The following is a 25,342-nucleotide window of genomic DNA, read 5'->3' as shown; positions in this document are numbered from 1 at the left end:
AAATAAACCAATTTGAGCGAGATTTATTTTCCTTTTGATATATTATCTTATATATATCTTTATATCTTATATTGCTCAATTCACTTTGTTCATATTTTGTTTAGGACTTTTGGGTGGGATTCGACTGTAGTTTTTCTCATAATTTTTGTCATGTTTTTGGTATTAGGCTTATTCAAGCACTGGAGATGATCTTCCTTGTTCTTTCCTATTTGGTGAAAAAGTACAAAAGTTTAGCATTAATTCTTTCTTAAATGTTTGGAAGAATTCACCAGTGAAAGTTCTGAGCCTAAAGTTTTCTTTGTGGGAAGGTTGTTAATTATAGATCCAATTTATTTAATAGTTACAAGATTGTTCTGATTTTTCTATTTCTACTTGTGGTAGTTTTGGTCAGTTGTGGTTTTTTAAGGAATGTCAATTCCATCTAAGTTATCAAACTTACTGTTTAAAGCTGCCCATGGTATTCTTATAATCTTTTAAATGTTTGCAGCAGGATCTACGGTATTGTCTCCTTTTTGATTTATGATAATATTTGTGTTTTCTACCTGTTTTTCTTTAATCAGTCTATCCAGGAGTTTATTAATTTTATTACTCCTTTTCAAGAACCAACTTTCAGTTTTACTGATCCTCTTTATTGATTATTTTCTATTTCATTAATTTTTTCTCTTACCTTTATTATTTATAGCCCATATGCTTTTAGATTTTGTTCTTTCCTAATGTATAAATTTAAGGCTATAAACTTTAAGCATGGCTTTGACTGCATCCCACCCATCTGGTTTATTAGAATTAATAGTACCTTGGTTGCTTTGAATGTGTAAGCCTACTTTTTCATCACTTATTTTAAAAATATTAGATCTGCCTTTAATTACATCCCATCATAAGCCCCTAAACTATTTTTTCATTTAAGTTATCTGCATATTAATTTGATAAAAAGGAGGAGAACGTCAGGTGAGGACAGGTGAGAATGATGTAGCATACTTGCCTGTACTTTTCATTCAATCCCACACCCAATCTTCAGTCTCCCCACCCAAATCCCGTCAGCTTTGGAGTTCCTCCTTAGTAAGGCTTTTGTGGCTGATCACTTCCTTCTCTGAGCTCTTACAGTACTTGATGTCCACTTTACTCATTCTGACACTTGATAACTGTCTTACAGTGCTACTTTTTCAAGTGTGTGTATTTTCAGTTAGCCTATTGTGAGGAGAAGAGCCTGTATCTTCACTTTTATTTTGTATCTGCCTCGGCATGTTGCCTGGTGCCAGACATGTGACTCACGGTCAGCAATCCCATAACATACAGGAAGAGCAGGTGTACTGGCCAGAGTGACCTGCCCACACCCTCTCAGCAACCATCTTTCCTGTACACACAGTAGCTTCTTGTGGCAATTGCCTGCAACTCTGCCAAGGAACCCTCTCCAGCTGCTGAGAATGCATGACCTGCTTGCAGGACACACCATGGTGCTGGCAATTGTCCCCATGACAAATGAGCATTGGTCCATGGATACCCAGCCTCCTCCTGGGTGGGGCAGCTCTGGGATGTGCTCTTCACTGTCTCCCAGAGGTACCCAGAGGACTGAGCCCCAGTTTCCCACGGTGGTCATCTACTAATTAATGCACCCTGTATCAGTGTCCTTCCCTTCCCTGTCTCACTTCTCCATTCCAAATCCCTCCTGGTGTCATGTCCCAAGCAAACTACTTTCACTTAAAATCGTATCATCATCTCAGGGTCCGAGCATGGAGAAATGTAATCCACGACTGAGTGTCAGCCTTTCTGTCTCTCTAAAGGGATTATCCCTTATTCGGAGATTAACAAAGCTTAAAAAGCAAATTCTAAATACAATTTATTCAAACTAATAGTACAAGAAGAATTTTCAGTATAATTCTTGAAATGAGCTTACACAGTTTGACACCACCAGACACGAGCCCAAGAGGAAAGCACCAAGTTCCAATCCTGATGCCTTCACTTGCTGAATGTGTGTCCACAGGAAAGTTACTCAACGTTTTCAGGCCTCAGGCTCCTAATTTAAAAAGGGATCATAACACCTGTTCCTACTAGCCTCAGATTGTTGGTCTGGGAAAACAAAGGAGAGAATGTATGAGGAAGGGCTTTACAAACTGTGAATTACAAATAAAACGTGTGATGAAACTGAATGGCACCTCTTTTCATGAGGGTCTGAAACCAGTCTTACAATATTTAGAAAACTAATCACGAGAAAGAAAAAAAGGAAGGGAAGAAGGAAAGAACAGACTTGACTAAAAGATATGTTGCTTTCTAATATTTTCCCCTATGACGGTAAAGCATAAACTCAACCTGTGAGTTTTACCCAAGTCCCCATTTTGCTGGGAAGGGAGACCTAGAAAGAAAGGTTTATTCACGGCATTGCTTAGCCCAGTAATCTTAGGCCACAAGAGAACCGATGCCCATGCTGTACTTCTGTGTGAGAACAAGGCATTTATTTATCGTGTCTGCTAGACACAGTGGAGACTTAAATATTTCCCAAAATGCTTATGTTTCTTGCTAAATTCAGAAACTTGCCTAACTGCTCTAACTATAAAACTGAAATGTCAATGATGGAAGATAATGTATAAAATGCCTGCATTTTCTAAGTCACTCAGAACTTATTACCCAGGAAACAAAATACTTACCACAAAGTTATAAGCAAAAAAACAAGTTGGCTCACACTAGCACAGCCACAGGCTGAGAATCTCACTACTAGAAATAAAGAGACTCATACAAGTGGGAAAGAAAACATCAAATTATAGAATGTTAGAAACAGAAGCAACATTGCTGGCCAGCTTAACCTACCTTTTGCAGATGAGAAAATTGATATCCAAAAACCATGGCCCCATATCACAAGGACTGGATGATTTTCCCTGTATCATCATTTCAGAATTCTATCAGCTTCATAACTCACATTATGGTTCAATGCATTTCACCTCCCCCCCATTCTGATGGGCAATTATGGCTATTACTCCACCTAAGACGAAAAGTATTCAGAGAGGTTTCTCACTTTCTTCAGGGCCACACAGCAAGCGAGAAGCAGAAATATGCCTTAAACAAAGCTATTTTGCCTCCAACATCTCTACTCCTTTGAGTCCACACACCTTCCTGTTTTGCTGTTTTCTAAAGTAAGAAAAAGACAGTGCAGGACATCAATTCAATATTTGGCCCTTTAGGAACGCAGTCATTAGACTCGGACCTTTATTCCAACAGACTATCACTTACTACTCAAAAGAAACACCAGAGAGATTAAAGCGGCAATTGCTAAGTATTCAGAGTGCAAATGAATGAATGAACGAACCAATGAATGCTCCTCTTTGTAATTCAGTAAGGAAGTCACCTGAAATTACCTCGTATGGCCACAAGATGTCACTACTTCACACCATTTCAGAAAAATTACCTTCAAGTCAAGGATTTTAGATCATTTGGACAGAGGGAGATAATTTATCGCTCATTCATTGAGACAGGTTCATTTATTTCTCATGTATTTTGGGACTGCTTTCTTATTTTCTCTTAAATCTACCTCAAGAGATGCTGCAAAGTGTAGACTTTTAATAAGGCCTGAGACTGAATGCACTAAAACAGCTGGGAAGCCCCAACCAAGAAGTCACTCGCTCACCTGTTTCCCTGGCTGTTCAGCAAAAACAAAGGGCAGGACTGGCACTTTCACTACTCCCTTACCCTGCTTAGCCTGCAAAGCCTCCTCTCAGCACTTTCTGGTAATTCTACCACTCTCACTGCTTCAGAGTCACAAAAATCAGTGATTCAGCAACACCCAAAAGGCAGCACATCAGGGTTTTAAATTATGCTTTCTTCCAGAAATATTTGCCTCACACTTACCCTTACCAGGACTGAAGTTCAGATTACTGTAGTGAGTTCATGTAAACTATGTATGCATTTAATTATTCCGTTCAGGGCTGCCCTGTGCTTATTGGTATTTTTTTTTTTTTTAAAGTATCATTAGAAACCAGTTTGCAAATCCTTATTTCAAGTTCTTAAAAGTTTTAAAACACCAAAATAGTGTTAATCAAGCTTCATATTTCAATTTCAGCTACATTTAGCATTGACAGAATAAACTTTAAATTTATTTGAATTTAAATACTTTATTCATAGGAGATCTACAGATGCCGTACATGCTTCTAGATTGATTTTTAAAAGTCCCAGAAAGTTTTGGGGTTTGATGTATTTTATTAGTCTTCTCTACAAAGATTTCTTTTCCTAACATTGAAATTGTTGATAAATAATCTTTCTAATGGCAATTCAAGTTTGCTGAGCTAGAGAAAGAAAGAAACTCAGTCTGCTATTGAAAGAAGCTGCTTGGTAGGTTTGGAGAAGAGCATACAACTTCATAGACCAAGAGGGGTGTGTTGGCTTTAAAGGTCCCTATTTCCTGAACAAATACCTCCTACTTATTGAACGGCTAACAGTCACTTACCAGGCAGAGAGAGAGGCCTCAATCTCCACATTGTGATGGACCATGAGATATGGCAAAGTCATTTCTCACCAGTAATAGTTTAAAGAGCCAAGGTTTGCAATTGATTAACCTTGCAAAAATTAAATAAGTTACTAGACCCTGTTCAAGTCAACCCCAATTATAACTGACTTCACTGGTTTTCATTCCTTGTGTTGCTCATTAGAGCAGAAGGGAAAGGGATGGAAGATTTGATGACATGGACACATTCTCACGCTGTAAATTTAAATGAAAAATTAAAATTCCAAACTCTACAGGAAGCATTAGACTCTCGTAAAAATAAACACCTATACGAAAGAACAACTAGAAATACAAAAAATACCAAAAAAAAAAAAAAAAAACCAAACCTACCAAACCTGCAAAACAAAAACCAGAAATACAATAAAATGGCAACAGGTGCTGGGATTACAGATGCCTTATTCTCCTTCTGTACTTTCAAAATTTCCTAATCTTTTTTAATGAAATAGCAACAATGTAATGCCCAATAATTACAGGAATATTTTTTTCAAAACTATAACACAATTCATTCACAGAATATGCACAGTCATTAAAAACAACTTTTAGGAAGTTTCTATTATGACATGGAGAAATGCTTATGTTATGATATATTTGCAACAAATTGGAAAGCCCAGGTCAGGGCACAACATGTCTCGGAAAGGCTCTATAAGGTGACGACAGTGGCTGCCTCCACGGATGGAACCATAGAGCTGAGGGCAGGCCTGGGAAGGAGAATTACTCTTCTCTGTCCATTTTCCACACTAATCAGTTGGCAAAGAATAGAAGTCTGGTAATACCGAGTACTGATGAGAACGTGGGCAAAGAGAGCTGTCGTACACTGCGGGGGAGGGAGAAATTCAGACACCCGCTGGAGAACAAGCGCACCCGGGCAAGCTGAAAGCACATTTCCTCACACCGGGATCTTGCGGTGCCACCTCTCCATGTCCACCCTGTCACCCTGTGTGCACCAGAGAAAGGTAAACGGGTGTTCGCTGCAGCACGTCTTATCACCATAAGAGCCTGAAGTTCTGTGCAGACTGAATTGTCTGCCCCAAATTCTATACGTTGCAGTCCTAACCCCCAGTACCTCAGAAAATGAGTCCATTTGGAGATAAGGTCTTGGAAAAGGTAGTTAAAATGAGGTCAGTAGGGTAGGACTTAACCCAACAGGACTGGTGTCCTTATAAGAAGAGGGGAGTAGGACACAGACACACACAGAGGGACGACCAGGTGAGGACACAGGGAGAAGACGGCCGTCTACAAGCCAAGGGGAGAGGCCTCATTGGAAACCAACCCTGCCGACACTTTGATCCCAGACTTGGGGGCTCCGGAACTGTGAGACAACGCATGTGTGTAAACCGCGAAGCCTGCGGTACTTGTTTATGGCAGTCCTAGCTAACTCATGCAAAGTCCGCCGGTAGGGGGATAGGAGAATACATTCTTGGCTCTGCAGACGATGCAACACTACATCGTCTCAGAAGTTGTGAAAGATGAAGGCCCAAGCAATATGAAGTCTAGTGAATGGAGAACTCCCAGGAACTGAGTTCCAGCAAGCTGGTCTTACACCACCTGAATCCTAGGGGCCAAACGAACTTGGTCCAGCACCATATTCAAGGGAAAGCCTGGATCTAAGTGACTAGGAAATACTGAGCCATGGCTCATTACTAGGGCCATTTCTAGTGCCGGTCCCTAAACGCAGGGACCAGAACCCCAAACTCAACCCACCTGTCCTAGGCAGCCCCTCTGCATCACACCAAAGAAGTCATCTCACCGTGGTGAATGGAACTCATCCATTCCCTCATTCATTCAACTGACATTGATCCAGTACCCCTTTGGGTCAGAGTCTTGCTAGGTAGGAAGATATAGAGAAACACAACTTACAGCTTTCAGGCAGCTGGCCATCTGGTTGGGGAGAGACAAATGAAACCAAGTCAATGACAACACAAGGTATTATTGGGTCTCTATGAGCAGAAGCCAGACTCGAGTGGAGTAGGACTTCACAGGGAAAACAGCATCTTGTCTGGTATTTCTTCTCTGCCTACAAGGCCTGCCTTTTTTGCTCTGGGAAATGCCTACTCAAGAAATGCTCTTCTTGTAGGCCGTGGGACTCACAGGTACAAAGGCACTGAGTCCCCAACCCAGGCTGCACGTGGGGTGGCCGACTGTCCCAAGGGAGGGCCAGGAACCCAGGTTGGCCAGGGTAGAAGGGAAGGGTGTGGGTTTCTGCCGCAGAGGGCAGGAGCCGACAGGAGCTTTTATGAAGAGGGGTGGCCTGAAGGGATGACCAGGGAGAGTCCCTGCATGGAGGACTGGAGGGAAAAGGTTACTGGTGACCAGACAGCAAACGTGTCCTAGCATCTGGTGGCTTTTCCAGGCCAGTGCACACAGAGACAGTTGCAACCTGCGACTGCAGCTGGAAGAGCTGAAAGGTCATTTTGCCTGTCAAGCCAAGACAATAGGCCAAAAGAAGGCCCGGGCTGAATGGGCGATTGATTTGACTGCTTACACCACATAAATTTTAATGTCAAAAGTGCTTATCCAGCACGAATCTTCTTTGTTTGAGAACATAAAGGGCCATGTGGATCCAGAAAGCCTTTTTTTTCTAGAAAAGTGCTACCCATTGACCCCACTGGTTGGATCAGCAGTTATGACAAAGCTGCCCAGGCATGGATGCCAGCGGATACCCAGTGGAATGCAGGCGCACGGGTCCCCAAAACATGCCCAAACGCTCGCCTCTGCACTCATTCTCAGACCAACGTCACAGGAAATGCGGAGGGGTCCTCCAAGACCCATTTGTCCCCACAAAGTGCATTGTGCTAGGTTTTCTTTTTCATAGGAAGCGTGTGTATTTGTGGGAAGTATACCCTAGTGGGTCAAGAGAATTTGCCTCTACCCCCATCTCTGCTAGAAGAGATCTGCAATGCCTTGGGCAGAGCATTAAACAGTCCCCTTCCCCACCCCCTGCCTCAGTTTCCTCAGATATAAAAAATGAGATGAAGCCAGTAATTCCCACGCCTGGCTGCATGTGAGAATTATGTGGGAAGCTAGTTGAGAATACTGATTCCTGGGCATGACTCTGGACCAGTTGAGTTAGAATATCCGAGGAGTGGGGGCTCTGGAGTCTGTCTGTAGCCAATTATTTGTCAAGGCATCTGCTACCTGCCTGTCCCCAAGGTCTATCACTTTGTAAGATGTCTGGGTACCTAGAAATTCAAATAATGGGAAATGTAACACCACCCCCAATCCTATGGCCAATTTGGCCAGTATCTCTGGGGATTCTCCCAGGAGGCTTAGATCACTTTTGGGCATGTCTTGCTCCGATCTCTAGCTCCTACTGCGTTCTCTATCTTATTCCATCTGTTCTCTTCTCTCCTCCCAAAGCCAGTCCAAAGTGGAACCAAGTTTGGCTTCCTCTTTGAAGGTGAAAAATATCTCTAGCTCTGGCAGAAGGAGAAGACATGACATAAGAGCCCAGGAATTCTACACCTTCCTATTCTTAAAGGAAGGACACCCCGACCATCCACCCACTGGAATTCCCCTTCTCCTCAGGTCCCAAATTTCTGCCATCTCTTTATTCTGCTTCCAAGTACTCCATGCCTAATTCTCCTGAAGTTTTGATTGATTGATTTCTCTAGCAAAGCAGTTTGCTCCCAACAATATATATCAACTAATTCAAGGCCAACCTTTGCATATCTCAAAATGCGTTAGGGACCATGTTAAACAAAAGGTCTTCCAGGAGCATGGAGAACGACAGAAGGTCAAAAATGCCTTCTCTTTAACATAACTCAAGGCTTTAGCTAGACTCCCACTCCACCAGCTTGTTACCTCGCTTAGCCAGCGGGAGGAAGGCTGTGGTCACACTACCATTATCCCACATTGATATGATATGAATCATGCTGCTTCCCTCCGAAGATGGAAGTAGTGACAGCATTTTGTTTTCAACAGCAAATCTATCTTCTCAACCCTTGGATGTTTAACAAGCTCCCCAAGTGGCAGGGCCAGCCAGTCTGCATTTGGAAACCACTGGACCAGGTAAGTACTGGAGTTACTTCCAGCTTTAAAACTTTCTCTGAAAATACACCTGCTTCTGCACCAGGGCGTGAGATAGACTTTGGAGTAAGCCAAACCAGGATTCAAATCCCTGCTAACTCCACCAACTAGGTGACCTTGGGCAAGTTACTTGCCACTTATGGTCTCTGAGCTTTGGTTTCCATCTTTGCAAAGAGGAGAATACGGCCAAGTTCACAGACTGTATTAGGAATGCATGTGAAAGTAACTGTCAATCTATGTTCGTGTTCTTCATCTTGACATAGGGCAGGTAGCCTTAGATAAGTTGAGGGAGTTAGACAAAGTTCACGTGGGCTGGACCTTCTCTAAGCAAATACCTTTCCTCGTGGGCTTCATGAAATCATTCATAAGCCTGGAAACTTCAATAAGGATCCTCTCTGCAGGGAACCAGCCACTCCACCACCTCTGTGGGCAACATGAAAGCACAGCCTGCCCCTTTGGGTGGCTACGCATGGACTGGTGCTGACACGGTGCACACTTAGCATCCAGTTTCAGGCCAAGGGCAGCTTAACTTCACCTGAACATGGAGCTGGAGGGCGGTGATAGTGCTGTCCTGGGTAACTGTCAGGCACCACACAGCGAGGTCGCTCTAAACTTGCAAGAAAACAAGAATCAGGCAACCAATCACGTTACAATTTCTGAATGCTGGGATTCTCTGGGCACTCCTATCACACACTACTCTGGATCAGGCACACGGTGAGCTCTCCGAGGGCAGAGAACAGCATCTTTTACCTCCCAGAGTGCCAGGCATACACCAGACACGACACATTTGATAAATAAGTGAATGCACTCATTAATGGTCGGATGGACCAGAGGGGTTCAGACTATGTACACTGGCTGCCTGAGTGATTATTTCACATGTGCTTTCAGAATTCCCCCAAAACACAAGCCTTTATTTCAAAACCTAATTCTGAAAAGCAGAAACGATGTTCCCCGGTGCAAAAGCGACTCAATCAAAACTGTCAAGTGCAACGATGCATTAAACTAATCCATTCAATCCCTCATTCATTCAACAAACACTTACTGAATCTTCATTACAGGCCAGGCACTATGCCAAGTGCTGGTGACAAGAAGGGAAGAAGATGTGGTCCCCGGAGGGGCTGGGCATCAATCAATATTTTTTAAGCTTCTGCTGTGGTTCCAACGTGCAGTGGGGGTTGAGGAGGACTGTTTGGGGGGACCACCTGCTCGCCACGCAGCCTGCGGAGTAACAGAGGGCATGCGCCACGCCAGCTCTGGGGGCCCCCTGCTCGTTCCTCTGTTCTTCTTCCAGTTTTCCCCTCCTGCCTTTTTCTCTCTTAACCAGTCACAATCTCAGACTGAATTATTTATTGCTTTTGCAACCATTGGATAATATTGTTCTTTATGGTTACCTTAAAAAGTAAAAAATAAAATAAAATAAAAAGTAACTAAAATATTTTAGATTTGGCTTTTTCAAAAACAAAACCAGAAAATGTATTTCTTTTCCACTGAAAGCTCATCAATCCAATATATATTTATTAAATGCATATAATAGTTAGGGCAACTTGGAAATTTAAGGTAATAAAAACAGTCCCAACCTTCTGTCTAAACTTTGGTCCTAAATTGAAATTTTGTTCTATGGATAAATAGTTCTCAGGAGAAAAAAGATGCTACTCACTTTTCTATGTGTTGTCCTTTCAGTGCTGAATAAAGCATCTCACATACACACACACAGGACTCCTGAGGGGCCTGGCCGCAACTCTGACATGAAGCATCCATAAGCCCAGCTCCTAGAGGCCTGACTTCTTCTCACTCCATAACAAGTAATCAATACCAGGCGATCACTAGTGCGACCAATGGCCTCGGTCTGCCCAGGATTGAGGGGCTGGGAAGTCCCTGGCAAACCAGGACGGTTGGTCACCTTAGCAGTCGCCTCTTCTCTTATGACCCGAGTTCCTCTCTCAGAAACGAAGATACTTAAATACAATGACACCTGGTCATAAATCACACTGCAGGTTCAAAGGCTTCATTGTAATATAGATTATTCCCCACACTTCCTGCCAATGGTGATAGTACCATTTTTGCTAATGTGCAAGATGTACATTTTTCTTGGTCTTGCTGCTCAACGTATTCCTGTTGAAGACAGACTCGGATAGATTTCCAGCACCTACATCCCCTCCCCTACCTACCACCTAAGACGCCTCCTGAGACAGCAAAGTAGGGCTGCTCCAAGATGTCCTGGTTAAACTGGAGTGGCCCACACATAACTTCCATTATCCCCCGTAAGGACTAGAGTTCAGGTTCTAGCACCAGGGCTGTATAAATGCTGTAGAGGGACAAGACATCACTTGCACATTTCACTGTCCTAAGAGAAGCACCAGCAGGACACCGTGTGGACAGACTCACAGCTGATGGCTTTCATGGGGACTGTCCTTGATTCAAACCTCAGTTCTATGAGTAACTCTGTAACCTTAGAGCAGTTAGCAAATGTCTCTCTGACCCTCACTTCCCTCATCTGTAAAATGGGGGCACATCCCATCTGCAAAGTTGGGAATGAAGACTGAAATCATACCAAACACAGGCACCCAAGTGCCTGACATATATAGTAAAAACCTTAAGTTTGTACACATTTGTTCAAATACACAAACACACACGTGCTTCCGAATGTCAAGTCTCCACTGACACAAACAAAAAGCAATTCTTCCCATCAGAAACATTTTCTTCACATGGAAACATACGATTTATTCAGTAAGAAACTAACTTTCTTACCATCTGAGTCAAATAAATTTTCTCCTCCCAAGCCATTTGATTGAGGGCACACCACACAGCACATATTTTATTATCATTATTATTTTCCACGTTTAATACCATGTTTCCGTCTCCCGCATAGAATATTACCCAATAGAAGTCCCCAAGAGGAGCCATAGCACATTCATAGCAAAGACAGAAAACTGTCTTTCAATTTCTGCTTTCCAATATGATTCAACTAAAACAAAGCTGAAGTTAATCAACTAGGAAACTGGAAAGATGAAAATCAGCCCGTGTGTACATCATGGCCATGATCATCAACACCTCCATGAAATAAGGGGAGAAAAGAGAGAAACATCTCAAACTTCTACATAACTTTAAATTACTTTAAAAAAAAAAAAACCACAACTATTTCTTTAAAAGGCATTGTGTTGCCTTCGATGGTTTGAACATTTAGGCATCTCGGGGACCATTCCCGGGCAAGCAGATGGCGCAAGTGAAATGGAAAACATTCGGAAAACAGCAGCCTCTTAGCCTCCTGGTGTACAAGTACAGGAGACTTTCTGATTTCTAATCTTGGCTCAGAGTTCAGAATAAAAAAAAAAAGGGAAAGGTTACATTCCTGGGTGGGGGGGCGGAAATGCAGCCTATTTGAGGGCATGCCTGACTTTCAGTCCATTCAAGTGTTCACGGTTCGTCCTTCTGGCTCACAGAGCTTTCAGTGCCCTGAAAACCTCCCTCCACGATCCTTCTCCACCATGGTCTTCTGAGTGTAGTGTGTGACATCACTGCAAACCAGTAATAACGTCACGAGTCAAAGGGTTTGGGGCTTCCCAAGGAACAGCCGCGTCTGGGTAAGATCTGATTTAAGAAACCTATGAGAAGTCTTCTCAGCAATCCACTTCTAATTTCTGGAGCCAATGCCTGCGTCCCCAGCATCTGGAGGCTGCAAGTCATGCCGGAAAAGCAAGGAGCCCACAAGCCCACAATGGGCTGTCCCTGCAGCCCTGGCACAGCCTCCACACGCCTCCGCACCACGCGAATGTCCTATAAAATATTATCACAAATAAACTGGACATGGCCGATTTCTCTGTACAAAAAGGCCTTATAAAAATACTCCCTGCATTTTAAAAAAGAAAAAAAAAAAAAGATGCGTGTAAACATCGCCTCCAAGTCACTGGAGAATCCTTGAGCCTTTTCGTCTCATCTTTCGAATGTTCTGCAGATTTACTTGTTCAGCTCTCCTTGGAGGTATCACTCTGCTTTCTTCTTATTAACAGAGTTCAGAGTCTGAGGCCGCCTTTGAGTCTGAACTTGTGGTTTGATTGGCAGAAATAGTACTATCAGGAGACTTATGATGTGTAAATAAAAGTACATGGATCTAGGAATAAAAACATACAAAAATTATATTTCAAACAAAAATGCAAATGGGAACATGACCTGATTACATCACCTTCAGTATGACAAGTGGAGGCGCTGTTTTTGGCAGTAGGGGACATGTCTGTACTCAGGCTTGCCTCGATCTACTCCACAGATAACTCTCTTTGGTGGGTGAACAGGTCAGGCATGGACTGAAAACTCAAAACTGGGCAGAGCAAATCAACCGGCACCTCTGTGGATAGACATGGTATCTTCCCACTGACAATTATAATAAGCAGACCAAGAGAATCAACCCCATGACAGCCAAGAACCCCCAATATTCAAAGTGTGAGGACTCACAAGACCAAATTCAAACCTAACACAGTCATGTGCCACAGAACCACATTTCGGTCAACAATGGACCACATACATGACAGCGATCCCATAAGATTATAATAGAACTGAAAAACTCCTATCCCCTAGTGACATCATAGCCATCGTAATGTCGTAGAGCAGTGCATTACTAATGGTTTTGTAGTAACGCTGGTGTAAACAAACCTACGGCGCTGCCAGCCATATAAAAGTATAGCACATACAACTATATAGAGTATATAATACTTGACAATGATAACAAACATTCTACTGGTTTATGTGTTTACTATATTCTACTTTTTATTGTTGTTTTAGAGTGTATTTCTTCTACTTACATATATAAAAATGTTAACTGTAAAACAGCCTCAGGTAGGTCCTTCAGGAGGGATTCCAGAAGAAGGCATTGTTATCACAGGAAATGACAACTTTGTGTGTGTTAATGCTTCTGAAGACCTTCCAGAAGGACAAGCTGTGGAGGTGGAAAATGGTAATATTTACGATCCTGACCTTGTGTAGGCCTGAGCTAATGTGTGTGTTTTGGTCTTAGGTTTTAACAAAAAAATAAAAGAGCAAAAATAAAAAACTTTTAAAATAGAAACAAGCTTATAGAGTCAGGATATAAAAAAAGGATTTTTGCACAGCTGTATAATGTGTTCGTTTTAAGCTGTTGTTAACAAAAGACTCAAAGAGTTAAAAAAAAGTTTATAAAGTAAAAAAGTTACAGTAAGCTAAGGTTAATTTATTATTGAAGAAAGAAAACTTTTTAATATATTGAGGGTAGCCTAAATGCACAGCATTTGTAGAGTCTACAGTGGTGTATAGTACTGTCCTAGGCCTTCCTTCACATTCACTCACCGCTCACTAGCTGACTCACCCAGAGCAACTTGCAGTCCTGCAAGCTCTATTCATGGTAAGTGCCCTATACAGGTGTACCATTTTTCATCTTGGATACCATATTTTTACTGTACTTTTCTATGTTTAGATATACAAATGCCATTGTGTTACAACTGACTACAGTATTCAGTGCAGTAACATGATACACAGATTTATAACCAACCAGCAATAGGCTATAACATATAAGCCTAGGTGTGTAGTAGGCTCTACCATATAGGTGTGTCCAAGTATATCTATGACGTTCCAACTATGACAAAATCACCTAATGATATATTTCTCAGAACATATCCCCATCATTAAGCAACGTACAACTGCATTCTGTTCCCTAAACACAATGCAACTGAAACTTGAACCCGTTCTACTCAAGCGGTAAGGGGTTCTTGTGTGACATGAGCGAGAAGGATCTCGATTTTGAAAAGCTCATCCATAACCCTGCAAATAACTGTCATCAGAACTAATAAGAAACAAGTTTTCTTTTTGAGGTTTGTGAACTTCTATTGCAAAAGTATACTATTCAGCACCGTGTGCACAATGTAGATACCAAATAAATACTGGGCAGATCAACAAATTCAAGTAATGTGAAACAGCTTGCACTAGCACAACTGTTCTAGATCCATTTGGAAAGGTAACACTTACACTTTCTCCATTGCTTTTTAAAGAATGAAGGAAAATAATGTTAAGCAGGGGGACCACAATTGATTACATATCATTCCCCAGCCTCTGTAATCCTAAGGTCAGGCACACTAGAATCAGATAACTCACACATGCTCTAAACTTCTCCACCTTTTCACAAGAGGAATTCCTCCCTGAAAATGGCTGCTGAATAGTCAAGAGCTCTAACAGAAGCACACATATCTCCACGCACTTATTCTCTCAATAAGCATTTACTGCTTAGGATATATGAAGCATGAAACCGGGATCTACAAAAAGGCATAAGTCTACATCCCTTCCTTTGGGGGAACAGAAACAAGACAAGTACATGATTCATGGTTGTTTAACCAGAGGAGGGGCGAACAGCCATAGCGAGTGACCATTTAATTTACCATCTAAACCAAGACATTACTGAGTGCAAAAAAGGGCTCCAGATAAGCACGCTGGTTTAACAGGTATAAACTGGGATTCTTGTAGGCACATCCTAGCCCTAGGTCACTCCAGCTTGCAAAGTCTGCACGCCAAAAATATACTTTGTTCTTGAGCTTTGCTTTAATCTTCCTTATGTGGCCAAACCTACACAGGAGCAATTGTGTTAGATCAAATGCAAATACGTCGAGAATCAAAGGGAAAAAATTTCAATTCCCTAATGAGGTTTAGTAACGTCTTTTGACATTTCATGTTTCTTTAAAATTTTAAGGAATATTTCATCTTTCTATTATGGAAAAACTTGATTCAGCTCAATTTGCATTTACTGAGCGTGCGAGGCACCGACATAGGTCCTGCAGATAAGATACAAAGATGAATGAGGCACAGTTCCACAGCTCTGCTCTCGAGGAATCTGCGGTCTATAAAAGGTTCTACACAAATTCTACCATTCTTTCACATTCTTTCACACTGAATTTATGAAAGTGCTATCTAATTAAAGACATTTTGCATATATGAGATATATGAGAATTTGCTTTTCAAAATGATTTCATAGAATATCTTAAAGTGTTCATTTGGGGCTCATTTACAACCTAAAGAAAAAAATTAGACTAAGAACTCTAAGGCTGAGATTTGAAGCCACTCTAGACCGAACACTGACGAGACCTAAAAACAAAGCACAACTGCAATTTTCAATGTTAAGCAAGGAGGATGTACTGAGGAATGGGTGTGCACACAACTGTCGTTCACTGCCAGTTATTGAAGTCTGGCCCTAAGTGAGGAACAGATCTGGAATGCAACGAGACTCACCTTCATTAAAACACCATGCAATTTTAGTTTCTTCTGAAAGCAGTTTTTGAGGTGCCATTACTCTATAAGAGCCACTGACAACATGTGGCTGTTAAAATTCAAATTAATTACAATGAAAGAAAATTGAAAATTCAGTTCCTCAGTCTCACTAGCCACCTTTCAAATGCTCAGTGGCCACACACGTGCTGGGTGGCTGGTGTCTCGGATGGCACAGATGGAACATTTCCACCATCGTAGAAACGTCTATCAGACAGAGCAGATCTCGATAGCAAATTTAAATAATATACATAACCAGATAACCAGATGACCAGATTCAGCATTAGGCTGAATCATCTGAAATGGGCCAAACTGACAAAAATGTCAATTTCTCTTTCATCCTAAACAAAGGTGTTCTTAAAAAGCATTCTAGATTGCTTTTAAAAAGAAGTGAAAAGCTACCTGATAATTTGATTCTGCCCCTGAAGTCCCACTCTAAGCTTAGAAACTGGCCTACTTCAGTTGGTTAAATGCATGTTATCACAAACAAATCAGCACTTAGTCTGATCGCCAAGCAGTAGTTTGCATCCAAAATAGCCTCTCTTAAAGAAATTTTTCATAACTCTACTACTGATATTGTTGTTAAGGGAAACTTGAGTCTGAAACTTGGGTCTAGCACTTAGTTGCTGTGTGAGTTTTGTTAAATTCCTTACCCTCTCTGAGCCCCCACTTTCTCATATGACAAAGAGGGATACAGATACCCACCCCTCTTGCCTCAGCTCAGCACTCTCTAGCTTGGGTTCTTGTTCTGCCCACATTCATGTTTCTCTGGTCTTTGGTGCAGAGCTTCCTCCTGGCATACTATGGGGCTTTTCTATGCTGTTCTGACTCCAGAACACTGCCCATGGTGCCCGGCCTCACCCAAGGCACACACACTGTGCCCACTCCACTCCCACTGCGCAGCCTCCGGGACTGAGCTCAAATGCCACTTCCTCCCAGAAGACACCCCCCCTCCCACATGCCCAGGCTGAGTCAGATTCCTGGTATATGCTATGTTCTCTGTACCATTCACTCAGAGTACGATCTCAGCGTGTATTTCTACATTTGTCAATTATTGCCTATCTTTTCCATCAAGCTATCAGCGCCGTGGGAGCAGGCATGGTTTCTCTATTTGCTTGCCATTCTATCCCCAGCTTCTAGCACCGTGCCCAGCACACTACAGTTATTAAATGATACTGAGCTGAATATAGGCATTTCTGCTATTAACATGATCAATCCATTCCTAAAAAGTCTCACACACATGCAGCAGTATCGTGTGCTTAGGATACCAGGGCTTATGGGGGGAAATCATGGTAGAAGTGGAAAACTCAAAACCTAGGAGGACTTTGTAACCAGAGCGCTAACAAAAACGAATTAGCACCCAGGGCAACAGCTGAGACAGCCCAGGCAGACAGCTCAATGGGACAGAAGGCTGCTCCTTGGGGGAGTTAAAAGCCAAAGAGGGTACATGTGGGCTTGTGGGCTCTGACACAACAGCTTTTTTGGGGGGGAGGGGCTGAAAATTATAATTTTCCTCCCACTCTTCTGGCACCCCTCACCTAGGAAAATTTGTGTCTAAACCAGCACAACTTCATGTTATATTAACATAACTTCTTATCACCTACCTGGTATTATAAGATCAGCATTTAGCACAGGACTAGAATTGAGGACGCTGACATGTGTATCGAGTAGTAAAAGTTCCTCCCACCCATTCCTGACCAGTCCATCAACTACAGGGAAGCCCCAGCTTACAAATAAGGTGTGTTTGCATTACTTCTACGTCACACCATGCTGTGTTCCAAACTGGAAAAGCCTGTGCGGCCCTTTCAATGACACAAGTCAGCATTTTCTGAGCACAGACCACACGCCAGGTACCGGCCTAGGCCCCCTGCATGTTTGCCTCATTCAGTTCTAACATTCAGTCCTAGCAACAAAGCTTTGGGTGGATTCTATTCTTAGCTTAACTTTACAGTTGAGAAAACACAGGTAAAAGAGGTTAATAACTTGCCTGAAGTCACACAATCAGTTCACAAGACCATGTGCTCCACACACAACTAATTAAACATACGAGTGAAATAATAAAACTGTAGGTTTGCAGTTTGTTCGATGCATGGGTGGTCTCCGGCGTGTGCCCCTTCCATCCTAAATTCCACATATTCCCCTCCACCGTGTGCAACCAGCTGCCAAAACCCCCCACGTGCACCCCCCAAATCTCCATCTCAGAGCGCAGAGGAGCCCTTCTACAGACTACGTAGTTGGCCAATCCCTGCACCAACAGTGCCCCAGCTCCTTCCCCGTCTCTGTCCCACTCTCAGAATGCCCCCCAGTCTCCAACGTAGCTTCTCTGCTAAGAAAAAGAGCCAAGGGTAGCAAATTCACTCTCTTGCATTTTTAATCCAGATCCATCCCTTCAAAGTGCACTGTTATGAGCATCTCTTCATTACAGTCTGAATGGCTTAAGAGATTCCTGTCTACTTTGCTCATATGTATTGGTATTTGAACATCGGTGCTTCCGGGACAGCCATTTCCTCTTAAAACTTCTGTGGACATTTTCCTTTTCTTTTCCATTTTTTTTCTTCCCCCTGAGACAAGGTCTCACTCCGTTGCTCAGGCTCGAGTGCAATGGAGCAATCATGGCTCACTGCAACCTCAGATTCCTGGGCTCAAGCGATCCTTCTGCCTCAATCTCCTGAGTAGCTGGGACTGCAGGTGCGCACTACCACAACCAGCTAACGTTTTTATTTTTTGCAGAGGTGGGGTCTTGCTATCTTGCCCAGGTTGGTTTCAAACTCCTGGCCTCAAGCAATCCTGCTGCCTAAGCCTCCCAAAGTGTTGGGATTATATAGCACGAACCACCTGGCTGCTATGGACATTTTTCACACTGAAGCCCCATTTACAAGTCCTCAGACTACCTGATACAATTCACTGCCTCCTAAGCCAAACATAGATAAATTTACTAGGTGGCAACTGAGAACAATGGAAACTTACTTGTATAAACCGATGGTTGGTTCCACTGCCAACATAACAAAAGGCGCAACCGTGTAAGAGACAGCCAGCTGAGTGACAGCCCAGGTGACCACATCATAAGCAACTTTGACAGCTTTTGAGGAAAGGAAGTAATGCCTGTAGTTGTTTCTTACCTGCAAGCCCAGGAGGCAAAAGCGGGGAGGAGAGAGTGAAAAAGAAAACAACTTTTACTCCATGCACATACATAGTATAACACAGCAACACAGGCTATGGAAAACAACCAGCATCTGAGTTCTATTTTCAACTAAAAATACCATTATGGTTTTCCTTATTAAAAACAAAATACACGTTCACTGTAGAAAAATGTTCAAACTAAGCAAAAAAAAAAAAAAATTTTTTTTTTGTCTTTTTTAACATCTCCTAAAGTATCATTTAAAAACTTGGTACATAGGCTTCTAAGCCTTTTCTATCCATATGTATCCACATTTACATTCTTAATGGCACTAATACATTTTCTAGCCTGTTCTTTCATTTAGTTATAGATCATGAACTTTTCTCCATGTCAGTAAATATTAATCTCCAATATAATTTTAAGTTAATTAGGAAAAATGTTAGCTCGTTTTCCCACCCTCTGTTTTGCTATTATAAACAATTCCATGATGCATACCCTTGTAAATAAATTTCTGCCCTGTTTCCTAGTTATTTCCTTTGGGTAATGATAATACAAATAATATTACTAACAACAAAAGCAGCTACTATTTATTGAGTGCTTACTGTGTGCCAAGCCTGTGTTAATGGATCATCTCTGTTGGTTTTCCCAACAAGCGTATTGTATAAGCATCATTGTTCCCATTTTACAGGCATGGAAACTGAGACTTAGGTAAAGAGACAATTCTTTGAAATGAAAATGCTGGGTCAAAGGAGACACTCATTTGTAGATCTTTTGACACATGTGACTGGACTTGCCTGCAGAAAGACACCTAATTTCCAGATGCAAGAATCAAAGGCAGAGCTGAAAACAATGACTAGTTTATAGGCAGGTCAGTCCCAAAGCAGGAAAGACTTTGGTGGCCAAGGCTGCTTGGCAAGCTAAGGACCCTCTCCTGTGCTCCAAGTTCCTCAGGATAGAGATCAAGGGTCCGTCCATCGAGCAATGCTGGACATCGGGTATAAAATATTTGGTAACTTCCAGGGACCTCAGACACTTTATGACTATTTAGTTCACTCTCTTTCTAGACAACATGAAAACATTGTTCTATCAACCCTTTGTTTTCCATCCCCTACCTAACTTTGTGAAAACTGTTTCCAGGCCATCCAAAAGAAAGGCTCTACAGAAATCAAAGCCTTTATGCCAGTGGAGATCAGAGAACTAAAGACACTTTAAGGAATAATACTCTGGATATATTAACAAACAAAATTCTGACCTTCATTTCTCAGTTTGTCCTGGCCACCTGTTCTTTATTTTATAATCTGAGTAGGTATACAAATGGGAGAAAAGTAAATGTCTTCCCTGCTTTCTATGTATTAATACAAATGTATTCAATATGAACTTAATTTTAAAAGTGTATTGATCAGTATGAATAGCAATAAATTGTTCACATATATATTCTAACACACCTTCATCTAATTAAAATAGAAATTCCTCAGGGGAGGGACCCTTGTTTTGCTCACTGTGGTGACCCAGCACCTAGAACACTGACTAGCACATAGTAGGGTTCCTGAAATAATCACAGAATAAGTGAATTAAAGGATAAGCGACTAGCTATGCCAGGGCTCCTGGATTCACATCCAAAATGCAGTTCAACAAATGTCATTAAAAGTTCTTCACATCTGAAATGAGGAATCATTATCAAAGATTGGAATTAAATCAAATGCAAACCTCCTCTATTTGACAATGAAAGCTTTCTGAATTGCAATTACATCTATACATGTTCACCTCCTTCTTTGAGAACAGTCACATTTTTATTCCTTTATTATCTTGTTCTACAACAAGCAAATAGCAGGAAAAATCTAGGACAAAGTAAGGGCTCCTCAAAAAACCTACAGAACCAAAATTTGTAAAATTCACAAAGAATTTTACATTTTACACAAACTATGATAACTGGATCAGGCATGAGAACATAAGAAGTCAGATCAGTCTCTCACGAACAGATTTCGTATGGCTGCTATGGCACTGACTGCTCAGAGACATTGTGAATTATTTCTAGGCTTAGGGCAAGGAAATGAGAAATTAAGCGGAGCGTAAGCAAGCTGAAGTCCTATGGAGCCCACATTAATTAATAATCATCGTCATCCCTAATTAGTAGATGGTGTATGTTCACAGCCTTTAATGATTAAAAATGTTTTCATCTCTTAAGGTACTAAACATTGCCTCTAAAATTCCTTTTGTTTTACAAACACCCTCTGTAAATAATATGAAAATAAAATGATTAACCATCTTTGCAATGACCACAAATTCCTCTATGTGGAAGTGCTCCTCTAACGGGAAGGCTTCCGTATGTTGTTTGATTTTTCAAAATATCACTCCCACCTTCCACCCCCACCCCCAACTCCTGCTAGGACCCAAAAGATGACCAACATACAAGCATCGGATGCCTGAGGGAAAGACCCTACACCCAAGGAGGCTTACCGCTCTAGCTGCTAATGTGACAAGGGTTCCAGTTAAGAAGGTAAAATAGTATCCAGGGTAGACACCATGCCACAAAGCAGACAGGATGAAGGTGAGCACCGTGGGGTACCAGGGAACCCGTTCGTAGCACACGCTGTGAAAAGAGGAAGGAACAACAAGCCACAGGTAAAACATCCCAGAAACTTCTAGCTACAGCTGCTTATTTTTGGACCAGACCACACAGAAACCATCTGATCCATTACTGGTGAGATGCTGCCTGACCTTCTTTGGGGATCTGCAATGCAACTCATGCAGTCTGAGCTGTCTAGTTTCCACGTGCACTACTGGATGGGCAATTCATGGCTCCATTCAAGGAGATGTTATACATTTTTAACCTCCAAAGACTAAATGATCTGGATTTCACCACGTTATAGCTACTAAAAGGTCTGAGTGATCACTTTCCACCCAGCAAGAGTTCCTGCTGTATAGAAGATCATTCCACCAATGGCCTAATCTCATAAGTGCCATTGGCCTTAAAAATATTGGAATCAGGATCAGAGTCTTTAGAAACGAACATCCACATTTAGTCAAAATTAATTTACCTTTCCAACCAAGCCCCTATGCCATCTAACTAATCAATGATACAACCCTTTTCATCTTTCTTGGCAATGACTCCAACACAAAATCAATGTGCCATTATGTGACCTCTCTAGGTCTCACAGTGTCCATCAGACTTAATTCATGAATGTGCCTTTAAGAGTGATTTTGTGAGACTCTAGAAAATGTCAGCAAATGCCCTGGAGGATCTTTGGCTTTTTGGTTGTTTATTGAAACAAAATGATAGGGGACTTTCCTCCAACCCAGCTATGAATTCCCAATGATACTCTAAGAAAGCCACACCTGATTTACCAGGTAAGAGGACCTGAATAAAAACATAAAAAATAAAATAAGAATTCAAACAGTTCACACCAGTCCAGCACTGAGTGGGTTGTTCAAAAGTAACTGATGTAAACTGAAACTAAGGATTATAGCTCCTTTTTCAGAGGCAGAAAGAGAATGCATAAACATGGACTGAGACCCCATTTGTAATGTTTCTTTTTGAAATGAGGAGTAAGGACATAAGTATTTGCTTCTTACTCTTTCTATCTTTTTGTGTGATTGAAATATTTCATTTTTTCTAAAACAGTTTTTTAAAATTTTTTTTATTTTTTTATGTACACACATGCATGTTCAAGTCATTTTAGAATACAAACTCCTGATGGAGACTATATGGCTTTTAGCACAGTTGGATTACTCAATATAGAGAAACAAAGGTTTCTGTTACAATTATTTGTAAAATTAATTAACAGGAATAGTGTTAAATTCAACATTTCAAAAACTGGATGTATGGGTCAATTTTCAGAAAATACTGCAATGATCTTACTTTGGAGGAATTACTACACGTTCTGTTTCTTCTTTTACCCCAGTATTTTAACCTATGAGAGACGCTACTTATCAAAAACAGTAGAATCTGTCTTCTTTTTTTTGTTTGTTTGTTTTGAGACAGAGTCTCACTCTGTCACCCTGGGTAGAGTGCAGTGGCATCATCATAGCTCACTGCAACCTCATTCTCCTGGGCTCAAGCGATCTTCCTGCCTCAACCTCCTTCAGCCTCCCGAGTAGCTGGGACAATAGGTACGTGTGACGACGCCCAGCTAATTTTTCTATTTTTTAGTAGAGATGGGGTCTCACTCTTGTTCAGACTGGTCTTGAACTCCTGAGCACAAGCGATCCTCCCGCCTCGGCCTCCCAGAGTGCTGGGATTACAGACATGAGCCACCCGCACCCAGCCTAGAATCTATCTTAAAGCTTAATATTTTTATACTCTCCCTGCACTCATTATGATAGGCATAATCACTAGGCAGAGTTCACTGCTTTAAGGATAGCATATTATTAGTTCCATAATAAAAAATGTTTCTAATTCTGGAACATGTGGGGAAACAAAAGGACAGAGAAATATCAACAAAAATATAAATTTTAAAAGCATAAACATCTGGAGTACCATAAAGCTTTTAATGCTAGGGATGAACATCAACTCTCTTTGATGTCTGAGCAATAGACTCTCCTCTAGGTGAGAGGCAGCACAGCACAGAGGTCAAGAGTCTAGTTCTGGACTCATTAGCTGTGTTCCTTTGGGCAAGGTATATAACCTCTCTGTATCTCCCTTTCCTCATCTGTAAAATGGGGATAACAACTACCAACCTCTCATGAGATTGATGGAGGATTAAATGAGTACCTGGTACACAGTAATGGCAGCGTTAAGTGATGAAATAAATGTGCTACATCATGACCTTCCCAAATCACTATGGTTCTACTTCTTCATCTACAGGGCATAGATACTAATACAAAACAAGAGTGTCAGATGACATTACCACTGGCAGACTACTACTGTTCATCTTCTGACTCCCCTCTAAACATAGCCCAGGGCCATGACTAATGAGGTCATTTTTGGGTTTCTTACCACTTTAGCCAAGTAGCTGTCTGAATATTCCAGTTTTCTAAGTACATTTTGAAACTTGTAGCAGTCTAGAAAGAAGAAAATAACACCTATCATTAGCTTTAAAAATACTCCAAGTAATGGAACATCCTCCCCAGAATTTCCCTGGTAGCAGATGAGAGGTGGTATTTCAACAGTGACTACTTACAGCTGAGGGTAAATCAGCTGTTCCATCACACACAGTAAAATTTTCTGATCTTTGTCAGATTTACTTTGCAAATAAAGCTTGCCTTGCAAAGCCTCAATTTTTCTCAAAATTTATTTTCAAATTATAGGAAAACCGAAGGAACATCTTGTGGGTTTCTCTTCCACTCTGGTTAAAAGTTTAAGTCATCTGAATTTTAAAACTAAATACTCTAAAAGGGGATTAACCACAGGAAAAATATAATCATGTGAATTTAGTGCCTTTATGGGGACAGCTTAAATTTAATTGTCATCTTTTCACTATGTGGCCATCTACAAACTAGGTCAGTCTTGTGCAGTTAACTCTATAAATAGCTACCCAGGTTCAAATGCTTCCAATTGTGTCTGGAATAGTAAGAGATTTTATGCATGAAGGGATCATAATACAGAAAAGAAAACAAAGAAATATCACCCAACTGGCAATGAGGCCAGTGGTAAATCAACCACTGAGGAAGACACATCTCAACATCAACTGGGTTTTCTTACCAAAAAAAGGGTCTTATCAAACACTGGTGGTAAAAAGCATGAAACAAGCATACGAGGACCAGAATTCCTAAAGAAGGTAGAAAGTCTAAATGCCACCTTTTTTCTGTTGAAGTTTGTTCAAACATAAGAAAATCTTATATAGGCCACACCTTGGCCTAATGTCACATGCTTGCAAGGAAGGGAGGGAGGGAGGAAGAAGACGAGAGAGGGAAGGGGGAAGATGGATGACAGATAGACGGATGATATACTGATTTCTTTATTGTGAGTTTTTATTTCAAAATCCTAAGGAGTACTATTTATACGTTTCTTCTATGGCTAATAAAATGCTATAAGCCAAGCCTCAAGGTACCTTAACTAAATTGCATTTCCTTCTTTTTCATTGGCTTCTTGCTGTACATCAAAATCCAATGAAAATACAAACTTTCTCCGTCTGGTTTTCTTTTATAAGAAACACATAACAACTTAGCCCTTTCCCCTGAACACTTGCCCACAGGGAAAGGAGTCTGTTTTTTGCTGCGTAGCAAAGGTAGACTAGGAGGCAGCCAAGGTCAAGGCGACCCACCCTAAAGAACATTCGCCCACAGCACTCCACGGCAGCCAGCAGTGGCCCACAAATTTGGAGGGAGAAAAGAATTTTAGTGAGAAAAGGGAGGAAAGTCGTAACACACTCTAACTCTCTCTGACATTATCTATATAGAAAAGAAAAGTTTGCAGATTATTTATCTTGCTTTTCCAAAAGTGAGAAAGTCGTTCTGAAAACTGGAACTTGTCCATTTAAGATGCGGTTCATCATGAC

The 25,342-nt window shown here is 41.4% G+C and overlaps 1 protein-coding gene across 1 annotated transcript in view; it reads right to left on the bottom strand.

Annotated features, from left to right (window-relative positions):
- Window positions 1–12,493: 12,493 nt before the first annotated feature.
- The window catches only part of MBOAT1 (membrane bound O-acyltransferase domain containing 1), a 95,175-nt gene continuing 82,326 nt past the window's right edge, over window positions 12,494–25,342 (bottom strand). The window contains exons 10-13 of the mRNA XM_069493443.1: window positions 23,842–23,906; window positions 21,363–21,495; window positions 18,755–18,906; window positions 12,494–12,620 (exon numbers count right to left, since the gene is read on the bottom strand). Coding sequence (XP_069349544.1) covers window positions 12,494–12,620; window positions 18,755–18,906; window positions 21,363–21,495; window positions 23,842–23,906 — 477 coding nt within the window. The remainder of the gene's footprint in view (window positions 12,621–18,754; window positions 18,907–21,362; window positions 21,496–23,841; window positions 23,907–25,342) is intronic.

This window comes from Eulemur rufifrons, chromosome 18, assembly GCF_041146395.1.
Source record: "Eulemur rufifrons isolate Redbay chromosome 18, OSU_ERuf_1, whole genome shotgun sequence".
Classification (NCBI taxonomy): Eukaryota; Metazoa; Chordata; class Mammalia; order Primates; family Lemuridae; genus Eulemur; species Eulemur rufifrons.
The sequence above is the reverse complement of the archived record's forward strand: the minus strand, read 5'-3'. Positions and strand labels throughout refer to the sequence as shown.